This window comes from Xenopus tropicalis, chromosome 2, assembly GCF_000004195.4.
Source record: "Xenopus tropicalis strain Nigerian chromosome 2, UCB_Xtro_10.0, whole genome shotgun sequence".
NCBI lineage: Eukaryota > Metazoa > Chordata > Amphibia > Anura > Pipidae > Xenopus > Xenopus tropicalis.
In genome coordinates this window covers 112,901,996-112,924,365 of record NC_030678.2, presented here as the reverse complement: position 1 = coordinate 112,924,365, position 22,370 = coordinate 112,901,996, and the positions used below count along the sequence as shown (strand labels likewise).

General features: G+C 38.2%; 1 protein-coding gene across 1 annotated transcript in view; it reads right to left on the bottom strand.

Moving 5' to 3' along the window:
• The window catches only part of kiaa1211l (KIAA1211-like), a 66,904-nt gene that overhangs the window by 20,550 nt on the left and 23,984 nt on the right, over window positions 1-22,370 (bottom strand). Inside the window, exons 2-4 of the mRNA XM_031897017.1 lie at window positions 8,440-8,507; window positions 5,899-6,067; window positions 2,481-2,616 (exon numbers count right to left, since the gene is read on the bottom strand). Coding sequence (XP_031752877.1) covers window positions 2,481-2,616; window positions 5,899-6,067; window positions 8,440-8,488 — 354 coding nt within the window. The 5' untranslated portion in view covers window positions 8,489-8,507. The remainder of the gene's footprint in view (window positions 1-2,480; window positions 2,617-5,898; window positions 6,068-8,439; window positions 8,508-22,370) is intronic.

Genomic DNA, 22,370 nt, shown 5'->3' with positions numbered 1-22,370 from the left:
CACAGATATCAGGGGATATATTAAAGGCCCCAAAGAATATAAGATTAGCCTATATGCAGATGATATATGTATGACGTTAACCAATCCCCTGACGGGTCTCCCTAATCTGTTTCAAATCCTAGATCGGTTCTATCATATCTCAGGTTTGAAAGTTAATATATCTAAAACAGAGGCACTATCTATTAACATCCCCTCCCCACAAAAGAAATTATTGGAACTTAACTTTCCTTTCCAGTGGAAACAAAAAACAATAGCATACCTTGGAGTTAATATAACTAAGACGTATGAGTCATTATACGCAGCAAATTATCCTCCCATTTTGAAACAATTACGCGGGAAACTTGCTGACTGGACTAAATTGCAAGTCTCCATGTTTGGGCGGATAGCAACAATTTGCATGATAATATTACCTAAACTTATATATTTATTTAGGGCCCTCCCTATTCCAATACACACCAAAGAAATTCATGCCTTTCAAAGGAACACCATGAATTTTATCTGGAATAACAAAAGACACCGAATAAATAAAGACACTCTATTCAGAACCTACACCCAAGGAGGACAAAATGTCCCCCATTATCTCACATATTATAGAGCAGCAAGACTCACCCAACTTGCTCAATGGCACACAACACCAAATACAGTCCCCTGGGTAGACTTTGAGAATTTCTCTATCTTCCCCTTACAAACATCAGCTCTACTTTGGGCAACAGCACGAAATATACAACTACATCATATAACAAACCCCATAGTTCTACACCACCTAAAGATCTGGGCCCTACTGAAGCCTAAAATTTTAGCACACCAAAGAAATAGCAATCCTAAGCCACTGGTAGGCAATCCTGACTTTATACCTGGATTAAAATCAAAAGACTTCTCTTGGTGGTCACAAAACAACTTGCATAAACTATCAGATTTCATTACTCCCAGAGGACTGAAATCATTGGAATATCTCAAGGAAAACAATAATATCCCTCCCTCAGAACACTAAATTTGCCATTTTTATCTCTCACAAAAACCTAACCGCCCAACCATGGAGACTTCTAATTTTGAACTCCGATGTAAACACCCCACACGCCTCTCAGGGCTGATAACTCAATTATACAACCATTTCAGAACGGAGCCCCCAGACAACATGTGCAAATATATGAAAGAGTGGAACATAGATTTGCAAGTCCCACTCTCCTATCAAATCTGGGTAAAAATATGGCAAACTGCAAAAAAGATTTTGCCAAATATAAGCATCAAAGAAACAACATACAAACTCCTTTCTAGATGGTATGTTACCCCAGTCCTAAAAAATAAGTTTGACCCCACATCTTCCCCACTATGCTTTCGAGGCTGTAAAGCACAAGGAAACTATTACCACTCATGGTGGCTTTGTCCAATAGTGGAGAAATTCTGGTCCCAAACATTTCAACTTATCTCCCAAGTCTTGCTAACAGAAGTTACCTTAAACCAAGAACTAGCTTTATTTTCATTACCCATTAAAAATCTAACAAAAACCCAGAACAATCTGATCATGCAATTTATAGCAGGAGCACGCTGGGTTATTGCTTTGAATTGGCTATCCCCACACTTATCCATCTCCCAATTAAAATCCCGTATAGAATACATACAAACTATGCATTACCTTGCAGCTACCCTATCGGACTCGCTGGAACAACACCACGAAATCTGGGAACCCTGGATAAACTTCAAGACACCCCCATCAAGATAACCCCATTCTCTTTTAGGATAAAGATTGTTATCTATGGACTCTGAAGCTAACTAATACCTTATGTCAAAAAATATTGTAACCCATGTCACTGAAACTGAAAAAGTTATTGATTAATGCAAAAGAAAGAAAAAAAATCAATAAATAAAGAGATATAAAAAAATAAAGGTTTTTTAAAGAGTATCCTTTGTCACTGGACTACAATCTGGGCATATGTATTTTAAGTAGAACCGCTTTGAGTGACAGCTGACTTGTAAGAAAGGTGGTGATCTGGCTTTAAACCTCCAATCTAGAGTAGCAGAGCTTTTTGCAGTCATAACCATTGGAGGTTAAAGTTCAACCAGTATTCCTTGTTTTTAAACCAAGCTTAATCTCACTATCGTCTTTTGCACTAAAATATGTTATATGATCATATAATAAACTAATAATGACCAACCATATATATCTTTCCTCCCTCAATTCCTTGTTTGTTTTCTTCTTAATTTCCCCCTTACGGTACATGCAACTTTCCCAACCCAGTTTCGGATTGGGGGGAATGTAACTTCTCTTACTTGGCTTTTTTTAATCTCTTGATCATTTCATTATTCACATCTCTGCATTAATCCATTGCTTTGCATGATTCATTGCAATTAAGATTATGTAGATTAACAAAATCTGTTACTGACCCATATGCTGGCTTTAAGTAAGGAACAAATGTAAAACACATGCATTACACAAGAGTTTCAGGATTCATTTACAATCACCATTAGTTAGAATGCTGCACCTGTAGGGCTTTAATGCGATCTGACACATTTTCCTGGGAGAATACACGCACTGGTTTGGCAGTTTCCTGTGCCAGTTCTGGAATAAAAATACTATCATGTGACACAGCTCGGCTTCCCAAGATGCCTGCAGACGACCTGGAACAAGATACCACACTCAGTTACTAGATACCTGCAGCGATTTATGCTTCACATGATAAGACCTCAAAACAAGCATTCCATATGAATGAGAAAAGAGTTGTGCTAATGCAAAACAAATCTCATGATTGATGATCTAATGTTATTATTACTTTATCAAATTATTATTTTTATTATCAAAGGCAGGAATTTTGTTATCCATGAACAATTTAGACTACACTTGAAACTAATACATTAGTCTCCAGATTTTCAAAGTTATATTTAATATGCCACTTATGGTATGAGTAGAACAAGATGCTTATTCAAATGTTTCTCTTAAATACTCTAAAGCAGTGATCCCTAACCTGTGACTCTGGGGCAACTCCAACCCCTTGGATGTTGCTCCAAGTGGCCTTAAAGGAACATTAACACCAAAAAATGAAAGTGTTTTAAAGTAATTAAAATATAATGTACAGTTGCCCTGCGCTGGTAAAACTGGTAAGTTTGCAACAGAAACGCTACTATAGTTTATATAAATGAGCTGCTATGTCAACACGGGGGCAGCCATTGAAGCTGGGAAAAAGGAGAAAAGGCACAGGCACATAGCAGATAACAGATAAGCTCTGTAGAATATAATGGGGTTTTATCTGTTATCTGCTAAGTAACCTGTGCCTTTTCTCCTGTAAATGGCTGCCCCCGTGGCTACACAGAAGCTTTATTATATAAACTATAGTAGTCTTTCTAAGGAAAACACACCAGTTATACCAGTACAGGGCAGCAGCACATTATATAGTAATTACTTTTATACACTTTCATTTTTTGGTGTTATTGTCCCTTTAAAGCAGGTGCATATTTTTTTAATTTTTGGCTTGGAGGAAAGTTTTGGTTGCATAAAAAACAGATATACTGCCAAACAGAACATCCTGTAGGCTGTCAGTCCATATAGGGGCTACAATAGCCAGCTACAGTCCTAATTTGTCACCCACAGGATAATTTTTAATGCTTTTTTTTTGAAAGGTGCATTTTATTCATTTTCATACAAACAAAAACATAAAATAACACATTTTACAATGCAATGAGGAAAACGCGTTGGTCTTTCTTTTCCAGGTCTATCTCTAAAGTTTGTTACAAACATTAAAGGGATAGGTGTGACATTACAGAGTGTATATGTGTGTCTGGCAGCAGTTCCAGCATATTGGGTCTGTCACCCTACTGAACTAGGTATTCAGGGTGTGGCAGAAAAAGGTGGGAAGACGCCGGGGGGCTTACTATGTAACTGGAAGCAGGATCGTTTAGTTTCCCTCTAGGTCACACCAAGGGCCCCAAACTTTGTCAAATTTATCAGGTGCGCCCTAGTCTCGTATGTATGTTTATACAGAGGAGCAACCGCATTCACTAGATTCTTCCAGGCTGTAATGGTGGGCAAGGTAGGGCCCATCCAATGCATTGCAACTGTTACGGCCCATTTGGTGCAACCTTAATGGTGTGACATACAGGTGATGAAAGGTTTTATACTGTATTAATCTGTCTCTAGTAGTTATAAGATAGTTATACATGGTGTCTGTTGCCTCTTCCCAATCATCTTGGGTGAGTGCTGGTATTTGGGAAGTCCACCATATTTGTGCGGAGTTAAAGGGGTTGAGGCCTGCTGAGAGTAAGTTTTTGTATAGATTTGAGGTAAGCTTTGCTGGATTACTAGAATGAAGGATACCTCCACTGTTAAAGAAATGAGCTGAGGGGTGAGAGTGTCTATTTGGTCCCTGAACACTGATCGCAGCTGCAAATATTTGTAAAAGGGAAGAGTAGGTTGTTGAGCTTTCTCTCGGATCTGTGCATATGTTGGGAAGGCTGAGTGTTTCGCAAGATCTCCCAGATATTTAATATTGTGGCGAGGCCAATATATGAAGTTGTGTAGTGACCTAAATTGTGGTAAGTATTGGTTACCCCAGAGAGGAAGCCAAGACATGAGTAAGGGTGGTGGGTGTTTGAGTAGTGTGAGTGCTATGGTCCAAGCTTTATGCGGGATAGTTAGAGTTGTTGGCAGTGGGCCTGTGATCATTTTTAATGCTTGTGTTGCTCCCCAATTCTTTTTACATTTAAATGTGGCTCACAGGTAAAAAAAGGTTGGGGATCTCTGCTCTAAAGCACTGGGTTCAGGACTGTAATTAAACCACTCTAAGACCTTATTCACTGCTTCCATCCATTGTAACCAATCATGGGAAATAAATGAATATATTGAATCACAGTCACAACACAGATCTGTGCTGCAAAAAAATAAATTAGTATAAAAGTATTTAATATAATATAGCCTATTGCCCTGCACTGGTAAAACTTTGTGTGTTTGCTTCAAATCCCATAGTTTACATAAACAAAGCAGCTGTGTAGCCATGGAGGCAGCTTCAAATGGATTAAAGGAGAAAAGGCACAGGTTAAATAGCAAAAAACAAATAATTTGTGTAGATTCCAGTTGTATTTTACAGAGTGTACCTGTTATCTGCTATGTAACCTGTAACCCGTACCCTCAATTTTCCATCTTGAATAGCTACCTATAGAAGTCTTTCTGAAGCAAACATCCACAAATAAATCATAAGGGTTCAGGAGACCACCTCATAGATATGCAAATAAACACAAAGAAATTCTGGGAACTAATCCCAAAGAATTCCAAGAAAACTCCATTTACATGGGTTTATCCTATAGGCTAAAGCTCACCCACTGGGTTTTTACAGCAAAAGCCCAAATAATAGCTTATCCCAACTACAGACCGGTTTTTGCATTTTTGCAGATGCCGACTCCAACTCCAGGTACCCAAAATTGTTTCCGACTCCATGACTCCGACCCCACAGCTCTGCTTCGAGTGCAGCTCTTTTTCAAGTGTTTAAATAACTAATTTTGTGTCATTAAAGCTTTGCAGCATAGATCTGCATTGTGACCATTATTCCAGATCTTAATTTATTTTGCGCTCTTTCAAATGTGAGCTATTAGGGAACATTATAAATACTATACAACCTTACAAGACCCATTGTCCAATATGCTAACAAATGTGAGAGTGTCATAATGTTTCCTTTTCATCAGAAACAAGTATACAGCTTCCCTGTTTAGCAAACAAATCAGTACTGTACACAAGCCTAGAAAATTCCTGCACCTACTGCTATAGACAAAAGTACCCCATAACTAACAGAGAGTCAGTAGGCATGGAAATTGCATAATTTTTATGATAGGACCATCTAATTGAAAAGTAACTGAACTTTAATAAGACAATTAATTTTTAGCCACTCATTTTTGACAGCAGCAACAACAACATACCCAATTTCATCCTCTGAATCACAGTCTGCATGGGCAAATTCTGGATATGTAACATCAGTGGTGGACTGGCTCTGCTTCAAGCTACCCTTTCCTGTAGATGACAAAGTCTCTTTCCTTTTCTTTTTTCCAAAAAACTTTTTGAAAGATTTAAACTTGGACTTCTTTTTAACTATAAAAGAAAAGACATTATAAGTTATTTATATAAAATATTTCTCTTCTATTTGCTTTTACATAAAAAGACAGTAAAACTTAATTTTATTGTTTAACATTAAAATCCCCTTTTTTGTGCATTTGCATTTGTTTATAGGAAGCAGTTATACTGCTAGCCTTGGTAGCCTTTTAGAACAGATTATTCTCCTGTCAAAGTCAATGGACAAAAATTTGAGAAAGAAAATGGAGAGCCGTAAATATTGGCAGGTAAATCTGACTCCACTTTTCTCCTATATTTGTATTCAAGCATGTCTGTGAAAAGCTCTTCCCATTAATAAAGGACAGTTTATTTCTAGCATGAAAGGAAGGCATGGTTCAAATGCAATGTTCCTGTATCGAATTTTGCTTTGACTGTCTGTTTAGAAATTACTATACTTTTCATTTACAAAGATCCAGTTAATTTTATTCTTAAGCTATATTGACAGAATACAGGATTTAGCTATGGTTAGCTTTGTTGTCAAATAAATATGTATATTTTTGAGGGTTCTGGAACATGCAAAGAAGTCCTTGACTCCACAGTTACTCACTACATTTCTTCACATTGATTTCCATTCCTGAGTTACGCTGTAAGGAACCCTGTCTCAATCTCTTCATGAAAAAACGCGGATTCTACCTTCTGGGAGCATTAGAAAATTATTTTGTCTAGTATAGTCCTAGAACTTGTGCGCTTTTGCTCTCCAATTTGTGCCTGCTTGTTACCCATCCACTTAGACTTTAAGCTCTACAGGGCAGTGACCTCCTTCCTACTGTATCTCACATGGTACTTAATCTCTATGTATTTATACTTAATTATTGTAAATATTATAATACTTGTCCTCCCGGTGTGTAGTTTTGTACACTATAACATTGTACAGCAATACATATCTATGTGAAACTTTATAAAGTTATACATACATTCATACATACTTTGTTAAAAAGAAAAACTGTTTACCAGTTACAAGAGGAAAAGGAACACCAACAAACAGTTATCGTTAATATTGGTTGTCCACCTATTTAAGTACTATCAAAGAAAACGCCCTTTAATTAGAAGAAAGGAAACCTACTCTACAGTGACAAGCTGAGAAATATGTGACATCTGCTTTGGACAAACATCTACAAGCTATGTCATTATATAAGGTTACCTGTAATTCCATTATCTGTTATCCAATGTTAAAGACAGTGCAAAAAAAGTCAACATTAGGTTTTCCAGAATGCATATTTTTAAAAGGATTAAAGCTGGCCATACACGCACCGATACTATCGTACGAAACCTCGTTTCGTACGATATTCGGTGCGTGTATGGCATGTCGGCGAGTCGACCGATATCGCAGGAAGCTGCTGATATCGGACGACTCGCCGATCGGCCAGGTTAGAAAATTTTGATCGGGCGCCATAGAAGGCACCTGACCAAAATCTGCCGTCAGGGCTGAATCGGCAGAAGGAGGTAGAAATCCTATTGTTTCTACCTCCTTATCTGCTGTTTCAGCCCTGACGGTGTGTGGCGGATCTGACGATGTTTCGTGCGACCGATGGTCGCACGAAACATCGTTAGATCGCCACGTGTATGGCCACCTTAAGACATTAGACATTTGAAAATGGCATGTACTAAAAGCAGCAAAAGTGTGATACAATATCTAATGTTGCAGGCTTCTGATTCCTGGATTTTCTATTTAGAGAATTCAAGCAAACAAACAAACAAAAACAATTCTGGGGTATGTTATAGGTTTTGTGCACTTATGGAAAATACAGCCTTAGATGAATACCTGTTTGCCTTATATGAAGGATTCTGCTGCCATCTTGTGTTCATAATGAAGATGTGCATCAAGTCCTCATGCTGAAATATTAGTCAAGTAAATAAAAAGTAGGGGGGCTTCTGGGTCTCCTGGCACCTGAGGCAGTCCCCCTAGGATCACTACACTATCAGGCACTAGCTCAAATACACTGTAAACACAAAAAAAGTGCTTTTTGCACTGTTTTAGTATTTATACCTTAAAATACTTTCCTTGTTCCATGGATACAAGCACAAATACAAATGGCTGCTGTATCAAAAATGAGAGGTCTCGTCTTAACTTTGGGGCAATTTTAGAAGAATCCACAGTTATATGGACTGCTCAGCTTATTATATTTCATAGGAAACAGTGACTTTGGTGATAATGGCATGAAATTCTACAGGTTACTAGACATAAAATGTGTGTTTATGCATATATATGTATATATATACGGTAATGGCTATGGAAGATGGCTATAGTCATTATAGACAACCTTGATACTTGTTTTATACTATGTGATAAGACCAAGTATTAAACCTATAGGAGAGCAATGCGTTTGAATAACCTAAAGAAGCAGTCTTACCTGGAAAATCATCAACAAGATTCTCGGCATCTCTTATTCTTATATCCATTTTCTTCTCTGGAATTCAACTAGAATTGGAAGGAAACGGTAAAAAAAATGTTTGTATAATGAATGTACTTTGAATGAGATACTACCGTACAACATTGTGTCAGTAAGTCACTCCATGGATAAGCGTATCATAACTAATACTTGATTGGCGCTACTTGAAGTGATGCTTGCCACTTTTTAACTCCCTGTATGTCTGTATGTACATTCTCTACATAAACATATCAACACAAAAACAAAACTGCCCGGTGCTGGGTTACCCCCACACGTTGCATCGATAGCGGCACCAGACTTGTTGAAAGGATTACGTCATATGCCGGAAGCGATGCCATCACCACTACAACTTGTACCCAGTTGAAAAATGCCTGTGCAATTGCATTCATTTTGATGTATCGGACGCAATTGTGTCAGGCACCAGATACACAGCTCCTTGGCCTTTTCAAAGACTTTAACTTCTAGGTTCTTATTTAAAGTGGTTGTCCACCATCCACCATCTGTTTTCTTTTTAGATATTTCTACTGTACGAGAACTATTGTCTTTATCTGGTGTCCTGTGTGACCTATAATTAAGGTGTGCAAATCTGGCAGCAGCAGCATTTATTAGGGACTGTTGTGAAGACTGTGGAGGGAAAAGCCAATCAGTGAAAAAGTGGCACTATAAAAAAATGGGTCCCTGCCCTATAATTTCAGAACACTTTTAAAAGAAAACGCATAAATAAATGATGCCAAGTAACATATCTAGACCACATCTGCGGCGATTCGATTTATAAGCTGTTCAAATATTCTTGCAGCACAAAACCACATTCCCCAGAGCTGATTTAAAAACTGCTATTACATAGTAAATATAACATGGTAAATATAACATGGTAAATATATTTTTTCTTTAATGTTGGACAGTGGCACAGAACAGGAAGGAAGCAATTGTGCAAGAAGTTCACATGAAATCTAATTACAGTACCAAACACTGCGAATATAACAAGGGACCATAAAGATGAGTACAATACAGTGACATTATAATGAAGTAATTTTTTAAAGCAGAATGTTACGACTTTAGAATGAACAAGAGGAATCAGATAAGTAATGTAAAAGCATCTGGTGAATACATTTAAGGTAAATTTATATACAGCATGAAAAGGCAATGTTAAGACGTATAAAGGATTAATTTCTGGTGTCAGTATCTTTTTAAGAACAGTTAGTCAAAACAGTTAAAGCATATATTTATTATATGATAAACTGTCAACATACCTTTTTCAAGCTCATTTCAAGCTCTTTACTCCCTGCCCCCTTTTATTTGTACATACAGTATTTTCTCTCCGCATAATATGCATCATGTCCACAGGGCAACCTGGTGCCAGTAAATGAAAACATAACTTTTACCATAACAACCTGTCTAACAGATACATATCTTATTTTGCTATAGCTGTAATGAGCAACTGTGTGCCAGGGGTCCCTCACAACGTCAATTATATATTTCCCTTTACTTTTGTGCTCCTGGTTTTTCTGCCCTGAACCTTATCTAACTCCTGAAGGTCACTGTATGCAAGGAGGATAAAATGGGAAGTTTTTAGAATTCTTCCCTCTTTAGCTGAATGGAAAAAACAAGTGCCCCAGTTGCTAGGAAATAGAGACCTTGACATGGATTCTTGGTGTAGTTGATGTTGCTCAGAAACTAGATTTTCAATGTAACTTAACTCTATAGTCAAGCAGATAAAGGCCTCCACAAAGTGTTTGTTTCTGAACTTTAGTAAAGAAAAGACCAGGCAATGTGCCAGAAATGCCAGTGCTAATAGCATGTTATAGTACTGGCCAAAAACAGGGGACTTGCAAAGGGGCTGAGTTTTTAGATCTAAGATAAACATTCACTGCAATTGCATAATCAGACCATTCTATATATAATATGCATTATTTCCATAACTGTGCCTATGGCTAGCTCCTATCTAATAGACACTTTATAATCTTAGAGTTTACTATTATTAACAGGCAGTTAGCTACTACCTTGAGAGAGTAAGCTGCTGATATTATCTATATATTTTATGACAAATAAGATTTAAATTGCTGCCAAGCAATTTTGTGAAGTACCTACTGTCCTGTAAGTATTTATCAGTCCAGGATCTTAATGTAACAGGACACATAAATGACCCCTGGATGGGTACAGTCAATACTCCCCTGTAGTTAGAAAAATAGCAGCCAAAAAGTATTCTGAACAATACAAAATGATTCAATGAAACAAACTTATTTCCACCACAGATGTGACAAGAAAACTAATCAGTGTTTTAAGGGGGTAATTCTTCTGGGTAATTCTTCAGGATTAAATGCTAGCTTTGGCACTTTTCAGGCAATCGTTAACTTTATGTCTAATATTCAGGTGTTTTGTTGGCCTTATTTTGGCCCTATGGAAAAAACAATGATTTCACAAATAACAGAACTTTTAAAGTCCTACTGAATTATGAGATGGCAGATCTACTTGTCTCATAGGGAAATGCAAAAGAGAACTTTTACGGTTTCAGATTATTTCAGGTTCATAAATTTTCCCAAATGGCCTATTCAGCTGCATGTTAAGGCTGCATTTCCTCTGTAACTGCTAATGTTTCCTAGAGTGCAAAGCGTTATCATGACCATCACAACATCTGTTGTGAAATACCTAAAAAATAGCACAGTAGGAATCAGAAGCAGAAATTAGATGTTATCGTTTTGAACAAAGGTTATTTACTGGGTTAGCACGTTATTGTTTATTTGTTAGCAGTTACTATGGTAGCTAATTGCATAATTACTTAACATCTACACACAAGTGTTAAACAGATGTGATCTCTTGCTGTATGTCTTACTGTCACTGCTGAAAAAGGGCAATATTTAAATATCTATATTCGCCTGAGAATTTTCATGCACGTGAGGTATTGTAGCGGCAATGTTGTCTTGGTCAGTAGTACAGATCCTGTTCAATGCACTGCAGTTATTTATACACCATTTATTTTTTTATTACAGCACATACACCCATTTCAGTCCCCATAAGTGCCTTTATCAAAAATGATCATCCTTAACGCTCACCTATATATAATTAGCTTAAATGTACATTCAAATAAATGAATATATTTGTCACTGTGTGCTATCATAGTCTCCCTCCAGATAAATAGGCCTGTCATATGCACCTAACTGGCCCATATCCTCTGCATATATGCTTCTCTGAAATACTGTGTCATCTTTGTACCTGGAAATGCCAAGGACTGCAAATCAGAAGCCTTACATACTTTGTACATATTGTGATTATCACCTTTTTACCTATACTATTGTCTACGTTGATTTTAAAAGGCTACTAAAATATATATATATAAAATTAGACTTAAACATATTTATTTTATATAGTTTAGGATAAGAGCTTGGAAAAACTGAAAAAATACTGTATTGGTAGGCTCTCTGCCTCCTGATAATGCAGGTGCTCCTTTGGTTTAAGGGTCTGGACTTAAAGTGGTTCTCATATACACAAAATACAAAAAACAAATAATTCCTCATTCCTTGCACTTCTTTTATAGGCAATTTGTGAGGAGCAAATCACATTTTACCACTAATGATATCTCTTTATACTACCTAAAGTTACATTAGACCAAACTTTTTAATCAGCCCATGAATTGTAAAAGCAATAACTCACATTAGCATTCTGTCTTAGGTGGAGTATGCAGTAAAAGGTCAAAGATGCAATTGCTGCCATAACTTCAAATATCACTGAAACCAACTATTCTTGTTACTCTCTTCTAGACAAAGGTTAACAACGCATTTAATAACATTTTATGTCTACAGTTGTAATGCATATCACCCTGCCAATGAGCTCAGCCTGAACTATGGAATGTCAAGAACAAGGTGCAACTAGTAAGAAAGGCACTGCACAAAATGCAGTAGTGCACAAAATGCTGATGCCATATATTCACATGTAGTTTTTATAAAGGTACAGAAAAAAATAGAAAAAGCAACCAATATCCTGTACAATATATCTTTATAGACAGTGATTGAACTGTCACGTGGTGAAGTATTAAGCTGGCAGGGAACAGAAAGTCTTAACACTGTTTCAAAGAAGGTGAGTATGTGGTAGGAGACCCCAGAGTGCACAATGAATTGAAATAACTGAAATAAATTGGAAATCACATTAACACCAAAATTGGTGTTAGCACCCAGTCCACTTACATCTTTTCAAATAACAATCTAGCCAAGAGACTGTTAGAACTTAACACCCCCAGAAAGAGCAGTTACATACAATGTATGTATATATATACACACATATATATCAGTCCTTGAAGGTTTTAGTTAGTTTAATATTGTGGAGTAGGTTTTGGTTGTTTTTAATTAATGTTGGGAGGAGTTACATAGTTATAGTTACATAGTTACATAGGGTTGAAAAAAGACCTGTGTCCATCAAGTTCAACCCATCCAAGTAAACCCAGCACACCTAACCCACACCTACCAATCTATACACTCACATACATAAACTATAAATACAACCACTAGTACTAACTGTAGATATTAGTATCACAATAGCCTTGGATATTCTGATTGATCAAGAACTCATCCAGGCCCCTCTTAAAGGCATTAACAGAATCTGCCATTACCACATCACTAGGAAGGGCATTCCATAACCTCACTGCCCTCACCGTGAAAAACCACCTACGCTGCTTCAAATGGAAACTCCTTTCCTCTAATCTAAAGGGGTGACCTCTGGTGCGTTGATTGTTTTTATGGGAAAAAAGAACATCCCCCAACTGCCTATAATCCCCTCTAATGTACTTGTACAGAGTAATCATGTCCCCTCGCAAGCGCCTCTTTTCCAGAGAAAACAACCCCAACCTCGACAGTCTAACCTCATAGTTTAAATCTTCCATCCCCTTAACCAGTTTAGTTGCACGTCTCTGCACTCTCTCCAGCTCATTAATATCCTTCTTAAGGACTGGAGCCCAAAACTGCACTGCATACTCAAGGTGAGGCCTTACCAGGGACCTATAAAGGGGCAAAATTATGTTCTCATCCCTTGAGTCAATGCCCTTTTTTATACAAGACAGCACTTTATTTGCTTTAGTAGCCACAGAATGACACTGCCTGGAATTAGACAACTTGTTATCAACAAAAACCCCTAGATCCTTCTCCATTAAGGATACCCCCAACACACTACCATTCAGTAGATAGTTTGCGTTTATATTATTTCTACCAAAGTGCATAACTTTGCACTTATCAACATTGAACCTCATTTTCCAGTTTGCTGCCCAGTTATCTAATTTTGTCAAATCGCTCTGCAAAGCGGCAGCATCCTGCATGGAACTTATAGTTTTGCACAATTTAGTGTCATCAGCAAAAATAGAAACAATACTGTCTATGCCCACCTCCAGGTCATTAATAAACAAGTTAAACAGCAAAGGCCCAAGGACTGACCCCTGCGGTACTCCACTAACCACACTGGTCCAATTAGAAAATGTTCCATTTACAACCACTCTTTGTACTCTATCCTTCAGCCAGTTCTCTATCCAATTACAAATATTATGTTCTAGGCCAATATTCCTTAATTTGATCATTAACCTTCTGTGAGGTACTGTATCAAACGCTTTAGCAAAGTCCAAGTAGATGACATCAACTGCCATTCCAGCATCAAGGTTCCTACTCACCTCCTCATAAAAGGCAACTAAATTAGTCTGGCAAGATCTGTTACGCATAAAACCATGCTGGCACAAACTAATAGTATTGTGAACTGCAATGTATTCAAGTACCCTATCCCTTATTACCCCTTCCAAAAGTTTTCCTACTACTGATGTCAGACTAACAGGCCTATAGTTTTCAGGCTGAGAACGGGATCCCTTTTTAAATAACGGCACCACATTAGCAATCCGCCAGTCTCTTGGCACCATGCCAGACCTCAATGAATCCTGAAAAATTAAGTGAAGAGGTTTGGCAATCACAGCGCTCAGCTCATTTAATACCCTGGGATGAATCCCATCCGGCCCTGGACCTTTGTTTACCTTTACATGTTCAAGTCTCTTTTGAATTTCCTCCCGAGTGACCCATGCGTCAGTAGCTAAATTACTAGAACTGGGCATATTACAAGGGAAGCCTTCATTATCTGGCTCCTCAGATGTATAGACAGATGAAAAATAAGAGTTCAAAATTTCAGCTTTTTCCCCGTTCTCATCAACCAACGTACCCCCCCCGTGATAATAAAGTTCCCACCCCTTCTTGCTTCATTTTTTTACTATTCACATAATTAAAAAATAATTTTGGATTCTTTTTACTCCTAGCTGCAATATCCCTTTCCATCTCTATTTTAGCTTGCCTGATAGCTTTTTTGCATGCTTTATTTGCTTCCTTGTACCTGATGAAAGTTTCCGCTGTCCCAGCTAACTTGAATGCCCTAAAAGCACGTTTTTTCTTACCAACCTCGACAATAACACTTTTATTCAGCCATAAAGGTTTTGCTTTGCGATGCCTCTCCTTGCTTACTAGGGGGATATACTGTTGTGTATACCTACAAAGCAATGTTTTAAAGATGTTCCATTTTCCTTCTGTGTCTAACCCCATGAAAAGCCTTTCCCAGTTGACACATTGCAGAGATGCCCTTATACTGGCAAAGTCTGCACGTCTAAAATTGAGTGTTTTAGTTACTCCCTTATAGCGCTGTCTCTGCAGCATTATCTCAAAGGAGACCATGTTGTGATCACTGTTCCCCAAATGCTCACCCACACAAATGTTAGAGATGAGTTCATTATTATTAGAAATCACCAGGTCCAAAATAGCGTCATTCCTAGTGGGTTCTTGAACCGCCTGAAATAAAAAGTTGTCATTTAGCATATTTACAAACCTACTAGCTTTTTCTGACTTAGCCACCCCATTACTCCAGTCAATGTCCGGATAATTAAAGTCCCCCATAACAACAACTTGACCCAATTTTGAAGCCTCCTCCATTTGCAACAATAGCTGGGCCTCATCCCCCTCATCTATACGGGGTGGTTTGTAACATACACCAATGATCATTTTCTTTGTGACCTTCAGCCCTACTGAAATTTCTACCCAAAGAGATTCGACGTTTTCATTGGTAATGTCTTTATTACATGGCTTTAAGTCTGACTTTACGTAAAGACAAACCCCTCCACCCTTTTTAATCTCTCTGTCCCTCCTAAAAAGTGTATAACCATTTAAATTCACAGCCCAGTCGCATTTATCATCCCACCAGGTCTCAGTGATACCTATTAAATCATAATTTTCAATACATGCAATAGCTTGCAGCTCCCCTAATTTACCCGACAAGCTACGCGCATTAGCCAGCATGCAGCGGAGATTATTACTTCTCCCCTGATGTTTACATTAGCTAAGGGAGAATTAGAGCTAAGGCAATTATGAGACTGCTTTCCTTGTAACGGAAGCTCCTTATCTGATAAACTATATGCCCCCCCCACTCCTCCCCCACAACCCTTTGCTAGTCCCCCTACCCCGTCTACACTAATTTTCCCATGGAATTCTAGCTCACCCACCCCCCCCTTGTCTAGTTTAAACACTCCTCCAACCTCTTAACCATTCTCTCCCCTAGCACAGCAGACCCCCTTCCATTGAGGTGCAATCCGTCAGGGCTGTATAGATTGTACCCCAAGGAAAAGTCAGCCCAGTGCTCTAGGAACCCAAACCCTTCCTTCCTACACCAAGACTTTAGCCACGCATTTAGCTCCCTAAGCTCCCGCTGTCTCCCTAAACTTGCACGTGGCACCGGCAAAATTTCCGAAAAAATGACATTGGAGGACCTTTGCCTAATCTTAGAGCCTAGATCCCTGAACTCACTCTTTAAAGTCCCCCACCTACCGTTCATTTTGTCGTTAGTACCGATATGTACCAAGACAGCCGGGTCATGCCCAGCCCCTCCCAATAATGTGTCAACCCGATCAACCACATGCCGAACCCTGGCACCAGGAAGACAGCAAACTGTCCGGTTGAAGCGATCCGCTTGACAGATTACCCTGTCCACTTTCCTAATGATCGAATCCCCTATAACCACCATCTGTTTAGGCCTAGCTCTGCTCTCCTCCCCACCACTACTAGTGAAACTGGTCTCCCGGCTGTTAGAGAGATCAGCCTCACCTAGAACCGCCAATCCAGAGTTCACACTCCCATCTTCTTCACACAATCTGGCAAATCTGTTGGGATGCGCAAACCCTGGAGCAGCCTCCCTTTTCCTTTTCCCCACACTAGATTTTCTAACTGTCACCCAGCTTACTGCCCTATCATCCTTTTGCTGCTCCCCTCCCCCCCTACTATCTGACCCCACTAGTTCTTGTTCAGTTAACAAGAGACCCCTCTCAAGATTGTTGATTGAACGCAGTGTTGCGACGTGTTCCTCTAGGACTCTAACGCGAGCCTCTAAAGTGGCAATTCGCTCACATCCACAACAGAGGTATGCACTTTGGAACTGTTGTTCCACAACTGCATACATGTGGCAGGCTGTGCACTGTGTCAGACCTTCAATGTTGCTACCACTCATTCTTCCAGTTACAAGAACAGTTAAACAAAAATAGGTGTAAGGACTTGTAGTAAATACCTTGTTTTACCTTGTTTTTAACTCCCTTAGTGTTTAACTCCCTGAGTTTATAACTCCACTTACAGAGTCCCACTTCAAGAGCAATCACTTACAGAGCACCTACCACCAGAGCAAGCTCCACTGGAGTGCCTGTGGTTCTATTTATGCAGTCTGTAAAGGTGAACTAATCAAACCCCACCCTCCTCAAGCTGAGGGTAATTACAAGGGAATGTAACCTGCTGTAAGCCTATGGATCCCACAAACTTTGTAAATTAGTACTTAGTCTCGTGGCCAGGATTTTGGAATAAATCTTAATATGCGTGTTAAGAAGAGCAATGTGTAGATAGCTCTGACATAAGTCTGGTGGTTTGCCTGGTTTTGGGATTGTCACAATATTTGCCAGTTAGAATTCAGAGTTAATAGTTCCCTGGTCTTTAATGTTGTTAAATCGCTTAAGGGTTATGTTGTGGTAGTTGCATTTGATGTAAATAGGTTAGTATCATATCTATGGTAGGTTTAGATTCAAGTGGATCATTTTTTAAATTATATAATTGGGAGTAGTATTTTGCGAAATTGGTCTGCTATGTGTTTAGGATCTGTAAGTTTTGCTGTGGGGGTAGAAATGAAGTCTATTTGAGACTTTGCATTCTGTCTTAGTTTGCCCAGTTTGTAGTGGAGAAGTTTCTGGAGAGTGCTGGCTATAAACTGCCATTGGTTGTCATTTGGTGCATAGAGCTTGATAAATGTGAATTCTGCATTTCCAGGAGTGCATTGCAATAGTAGGTCATGACCCAAGAAGACAGTGATTACCCTGTTGGTTTTAAATGGAATTTGTGAACGAATTATTATAGTTGCACCTTTTGTCTTGTTATTAGAGTGTGCATGGAATGAATGGGGGTAATGTTTGTTGTAAAATCTCTGAGTAGATGATTTACAAAAGTGAGTCTCTTGATAAAAAAGAACATTTGCTCTTGTTTTATAGGCATCATAAAGGGCTTGATTATGCTTTTTAGGAGACCTTAGACTTCTAGCATTTAAGGAGTAGAATGTAACCATTTTTTGCCAACAGGGTAACTGCTTTCCCCAATAATATAATGAGCATGATACAGTAGACGAAGCTTTCTTTTAAGAGCTGCTATAAAAATTGTGAAGAGGGCTTAGTGAAAAGTTAACATTGATATAAAAAGTTTACGCAATGCCAATATTGAACATCAATAACTGATATTCCATGGTATTCTGTTATGGGACCATGAAGGTGATTACAAGTTACACTGGAATGGAGTCAAGAGGAGGGTTTTACTAGTGGTGATATGCTTTCCAACACCTTGGTATCAATAGAAAGGGTTCCCACTAGGAAGAAAGTTGTATGTTAAATTTTTTTTGTTGATGTGCTAGTGAGATTGTTGTGGAACAGGTAAATTTGGATCAGAACAGTTAATCTTCGGCACATTGGTGGCCATTCATGCTAACCTTGTGGGGTGTAGCTTGTGTTCTTTTGTGGTTGGGAAAACATCCCATCTTGCAAGTGCTTTCTTGGTTTTGTCAAGGGTGGTAAGTATTGTTGGTGTGCCATTGCGCATTACAATAAGTTTTACCAAATAGCCCTTTGGCATTTGGTTCTGCTGCAGTAGGGCAGTGATTTCACTGTAGGCTTTATGTTTGAGTAGAGTAGCTTGAGAGACATGAGTGTAAATTTCCAGATTTTGAAATTCAGGAGGCCCCTTCTCTTTTTTCCTGGAGGATATTAGTAGTTATCCTTTTGTTTTAAATAAACACAAAACAAACTTTGACATCACTGAGCACTTTCCCTGGCATATTTCTGGGCTTTGGAATTCAGTGTATGCGATCGACCGCAGCTTCTAGCTGGTGGATGATAAGGTAGGCCTCTAAATCGTGGGGCTAAACAGATTCGGAGATGTCTTGGAGCCTCAGTTTATCTTTATGGTACCTGGTCTCTAGGTCTGTTACCTTATTGCAGAGGGCCTCTAAATCTATTTTCATGTTGCCATATGTATCTGCTAAATTGTTATGGGCTTCCGCAAACTCCTTTATTTTTACCTTAGTGTGGGCTGTACGTTCTCCTATATCCTCTATTTCTCGTCTCAATTCTGTTGCCAGTTGCTTTATGTCATTTTATAAAGCTGTCTATAGATCTGCCAACAGTGCTCTGCAGTGGGATTGCAGTGTTTTGGTGATGTACCTGCTCATTTGTCATGGAGAGAAGCCCTGGGTTTAAAGAGCACGAGACTTAAGCATCCATATTGCTCGGTTGGCAAATTACACCCCTCCATTTATCATATTTTAATAAATTATTACATTGATACTAAGTAATTTGCCGTATCTTCAATTTTTATTGTAAGATGAGTGTCTTAATGGGGGCTTGAGGCTAAGAATTCTGTAGAGAGAATCTATAAAAGTGGTCAGTTGTATTGCAAGTATGAACAAACCACACATCATTAAAAACATTTTTCTGACTGGTCTTGTTATTAAAAACAAAAAATTTGCAAGATAACCTCTCTCTGCTTCACTGCTCTTAAAGTTCCTCACCCTTAAGTTACTTTAGATAGCCTTGTCCCCCGATCCGCCACGTGCATGCAAATAAGTGCGACAAACGTGGTGCCAACATGGGGGGTGGGGAGTGCGTGCATCCTACCTTTCGTTGTCCTTTAAGTGAACACCACCATTATGCACCCATCATTTATAAAAATAGAACTGGCATATTCCACAGTGTCTTTCAGAGATTATACTTCATTAACTCAAGTCTGTCCCAGGGGAACTTACAATCTAAGGTCCCTATTGCATTTACACACTATTTTGTGAATCAACCTACACATAGGTGAAAGGAAAACCACAAAAGGATGGGGAAAACATACAATCACCTTCAGACAGTGCTTTGGGACAGTATTTATACATTTAACAATTTATTTGTAAGTTTCTCTACCTAACATGTTTCTTCTTGCTCCAAACAACATATTCATGCTGAGTCGCCTCATAAATAAATAATGATGCTAGTGATGAGTCACCTACACTAACTACCTGTAGCTGATTACAGCATGAGTCTGCACTTTGTGGTTACCTGTTTACCATGGAAAACTAATCTCCCCAAAATAGCTTCCCAATGGCAATAAAGTGAATTATAGGTGGCATTCGCATTGCTTTGTTTTCCAAAGAAGCACAAAGTTTCTTCCTGCAGGAAACTTTACTTGGCTTTGGAAAACAAAGCAATCCATTTCACAAATAACTATCTACAATACACAGCAAATTATAGTGACTGATATAAAAAAGGAAAAACTCTTTTTAAAAAATCTGCATTTGCATACTGTGAGATTTTATATTTGAGACCAGACCAGGTGAATCCACCAGATTTCCAGACAGCCTCACCCCCATCCGCCATCCTCAGCCACACATCTGCCCAAGCATGTATGTATCATGTCTGCTTGCTTGCAGTGGGCAGCAAAGAGCTGGAAAAAATGAAGTCTAAAGCAGACCCTGCTGATTTTGACTGAATTAATTTATACTTTTGATCAAATGTATCCCAGTTTCTATTCACTCCCAGAGGGACACCACTACAATCCTGGGTGGCAGTTTACAGTAAGAAGAATGCCCACACCACAGAATTAGGCTAAATGTTTGCAAGCCACAGACATCTAAAACTAACGTGTTATCTTCATAAAACAACCCAGTAATAACTCCCAGCAACCCCTTACCAGTGTTGCTTTCTAAAGGTTAGACAGGATCAATACAATATTCATTGGATAGTACCTTCATCCACCAGCCTTTCACTAGCACCCCCCGGGAATACAAAGTATCCAGAAGTGCAGGCAATATGTTATTTGATCATTGGCAAAGCATTGTATAGTTCACTCAGAAACCTACAGATGATCTGACTACTTGTTCAAAGTAGAGAGAGGCAGTAGTTAAATATTGGTGGAGGGAAAGTATAGGGGATTCAGGCAAGCCAGAACTATAAACAAGGAAATGTGTAGCTATATCAATTGAACAGCTCCACTGTAATGATATGAAATCCTCATTAGTACTTATGCAATGAAGGGTTCAGGGTGCAAACATCACATTTCTGATTTAAGTATAGGTATGGGATCACTTTTTCAAAAACCCATTATAGAGAAAGCTCTGAATTACAGTAACACCATCTCCCATATTCTCCCTTTTGATCTCTCTAAAAATAAAACAGTAACGTAATTCCAACTAAGATATAATTAACATATAAGAATAGAGGGGTGCACTGCCATAGTGTAAAATCAAGATAAACAGTTTAATAAAAATTGCATTTACAAAGTTCGAAGTACGACATGCGTTTTCAATCAATCAATAAATGAATTTTTGGTTTATTGTAATTAGCACCCCTTTTCACTCTAGTACTTTTAAGATATAATTAAACATTATTGGAGGCAAAACAATCCTATTGGGTTAATTAACGTTGTAATGATTTAATAGTAGATATAAAGTATAGAGATGCAAATTAGAGAAAGACCCTTATCTGAAAAACCCCAGGCCCCAAAAATTCTGGATAACAGGTTTAATACATGTAATCCATTTATGAAGAACACTATAAAGGGTAACCTAAAGCTGCCCATACACATTAAAATTGTAATCCTTCCCATAAAAAAGGATTGCTTTTTTTTTTATTACTGTCAAATTTAAAATACACATACATAGATTGCTGGGCCTCTAATTCAGTATGCATCTTTTTATGATTCATAATGCATCATAAAATGGATACTTAAATGCAAGGCCATATCTACATTGCTGGAAGTCAAAACTTCAGCTCAGATTAACAACTATTTTACCACTCTAATCACTATAGTGATCATACTTGTACAACTATATAACACTGCAAGCTAATGTAAAAATATAACTTGCTATTAAAAAGTCACTAAGCAGGATAGAAAGATGTATATTTTGTTTTGGCATGAGGTATAAAGCCTAAACACAAGAAACAGAAATGTCCTGTTGGATAATGTCCATTTGTAGTTCTTCACTGAATTATACCCTGTCTGGGAGAACAGTATGTTCACAAACATGAAAACAATTACAATGCAGAACACTACAAACCTAGGGTGTAAAGTCTGAAATTACATGCCAATAGCTATGTGTGAGTAGTGACATTAAGAATAATAGTCTGCAATATAATATATGCAACAGAATCTTCTCAGATCACCTGGCCAATCAGAACATTATGTTTTGTAAAAGTTTCTAAAGCCCTGTATTAATTTCTGCACATTTTAAAAAGCACAGGAAAGAACATTTTAAATGAACTAAATGTTCAGGCTTTAGAATAAAAGGTTATTGTTAGTATCATGCCTTTTAAAGTACAGGTATGGGACCTTTTGCTTGGG